Source organism: Bactrocera latifrons, unplaced genomic scaffold (assembly GCF_001853355.1).
Source record: "Bactrocera latifrons isolate USDA-ARS-PBARC rearing strain unplaced genomic scaffold, ASM185335v1 scaffold_431, whole genome shotgun sequence".
NCBI classification, from domain to species: Eukaryota; Metazoa; Arthropoda; class Insecta; order Diptera; family Tephritidae; genus Bactrocera; species Bactrocera latifrons.
In genome coordinates, this window is record NW_017537081.1 from 161,627 (window position 1) to 163,889 (window position 2,263).

At 31.9% G+C, this 2,263-nt stretch overlaps 1 protein-coding gene across 3 annotated transcripts in view; it reads left to right on the plus strand.

The window, feature by feature from the left end:
• The first annotated feature begins 577 nt into the window (after positions 1–577).
• The window catches only part of LOC108972859 (acid-sensing ion channel 4), a 10,458-nt gene continuing 8,772 nt past the window's right edge, over positions 578–2,263 (plus strand). For 2 of the 3 annotated variants that reach the window (XM_018939736.1, XM_018939738.1), the window contains exons 1-2: positions 578–917; positions 1,064–1,195. In XM_018939736.1, coding sequence (XP_018795281.1) covers positions 816–917; positions 1,064–1,195 — 234 coding nt within the window. In that variant the 5' untranslated portion in view covers positions 578–815. The remainder of the gene's footprint in view (positions 918–1,063; positions 1,196–2,263) is intronic. The other variant, XM_018939739.1, reaches the window with a different exon arrangement.

A 2,263-nucleotide genomic window follows, 5' to 3' on the forward strand; every position in this document is an offset into this window, starting at 1 on the left:
ACTTAAAAGAAACAACAATCAATGAAACACGTGTTAGCGCGTGAAATAAGCTTTCCAAAAAGGTATAGCATGACCCGATGCGACGAATAAAACTAGAACTACGCGCTCTCAGCGCCAACTAGCGAAAATATCGCAAGACTTTTTTGACGGCCTAATATTTGGGAACGTAATAACTTTACTACTATTTACTTCATGTCCGAGATATTTATACCTATTTAAATCAACCCAAAGAAGAAATATGTATGTASACATGTTATATAATAGGTCAAGTGGTTTCTGAGACATAGTACCTCTGCACCAAATTACAGTTTCATATCTTATTTTGGAGCTTAGTTGAATGTCTTTATAGATTGTTGAATAACAGCGGAAAGGGAAATATCTTCATATATTGCACCGTAGGTTTATTGTTTAAGGCGCGCCTTAATGTACAATCATACGTATAATTGCGATATCACTGCTTGAATGAGTAAATAAACAGTATGTAAATTCATTTAATTACTATAGGTAAATCTTATCACACATATGTATTCCTTGTCACAAGCAATTCAAATAATCGAGGCTGAATTGCGATGAGCTAAGTGTTACAAGTACGCAGAGCGAAAGTGTTCTACGGATATGGATATAAATCATAAGCATTATCTATTGACAAACGAGACTTGTCGTGGGAACTAATACGGGATGCTTTGGTGTTTAGCAGGAAAACAATACGTCAATAACACTTCACGGTCGCAGCAGTACTTCAGTTTGAACTCGGTGGTGCATATTAACAGCCGCTTAATACAAATATAACTTTTAACTCTTAACAAATAACGACTATGGGATATTGGTTAGAGGTATTGGATTGGATATTAAGAGATCCTGGAAAACTAATACGCTATTTAGTCCTTTTTGTGTGCTCAGTTATTGTGATTGTTCAGGTACATAAAACGTTTTTATGAAGTGAAGATTTATTGGAGCTTGCAGTGATAACTATGAAGTGTTAATAATTAACAATTACTGTTGCAAATACACTTGAGTGCAAATTGTTATGAAAGTATGATAATCTCTTGTTTTTCTCAATCAGTTGTCGGAATGCTTTACCAAACTGAATAGTCCACCGATATCAACTCACTCATACTTTAGTCTGAACGACACTGTAGAAATGCCAGCTGTTACCATATGCCGCGAGCCACCATACAAAGAAGATGTACTAAATGTAAGTTATACATTAAGTAAAAATCTCCGTGTAAAACATAATTTTAAAACTCTTTTCGCTTATATCACTGAAATAACTCACAAAATAAATATCTTAAATCACACATTTCAGGTACTGTTCAAACAATAATAACTCAGTTTGGTGTATAACATTATTTAGACATTCTTATGTTACGCAATTTTTAATTCCATAAAATTCGGAAAAAAAATTGCACAAATCGGACCATAATTTTCAAGCCCTCAGATACCAGATATATAGACCCCAGTACTTCTTGCAGACWTTTTACCGAAAATATTGGTCCATTGTCAAAGGAGATCTAGTATTGAAATAATTTTTATCATAACTTATTGTTTTGGAGCTTCCGGTTTATTTAATACCATATATAAAGGTCAATGTGGTAGTTATCTGAATGAAAACCAGATGGAACATCTTTTTAATAAATGTGTATCCTTGTGATAAAATTAATAAAATGAGGTGAATTAAAGATTTTCAATGTATCACTTATAACTATTGGTCAATATGTAAAGTATGTTAATGAAACTCAGAGTGCATTTTTTCTGAGAATGAGAAATATATATATTATATACATATAAGTATATATTTAAATTGGGGGAGCATAAAATATTTGGTTACATCCCCTTAGCCCTCCCTTGTTTGTTTATTATAAAGGTTGTCCAACACTGAAAAAGATTTCCTAAGCTTTGATCCTTACAAATTGCAAAAGTACAAAAAGGTTGACTACACCCGAGCTTCCTAATATAAAACATATGTTATTTTTATTCCAGTCTTTATTTATTAAAATCTATAAATACATCCCAACGTGTTGTCTTTGATATATTTTGGAACGTCAATAGAATGGGCTCCCTGTAACTAAAATTAAATAGTTGAAAATTAGAAATGGTAAGAACCTCTTCCTTCTCTCGAATTAATGAGCAGTTACATATGTATGTATGTACATATTTTTTGTGGAAAGTTATAAAAATATTACAATTAACGAAGTATGTCAATTAAGAATAATGCCTTATGATGACATTAATTTGTAACAGCATATTTGTATATATTTTCCCA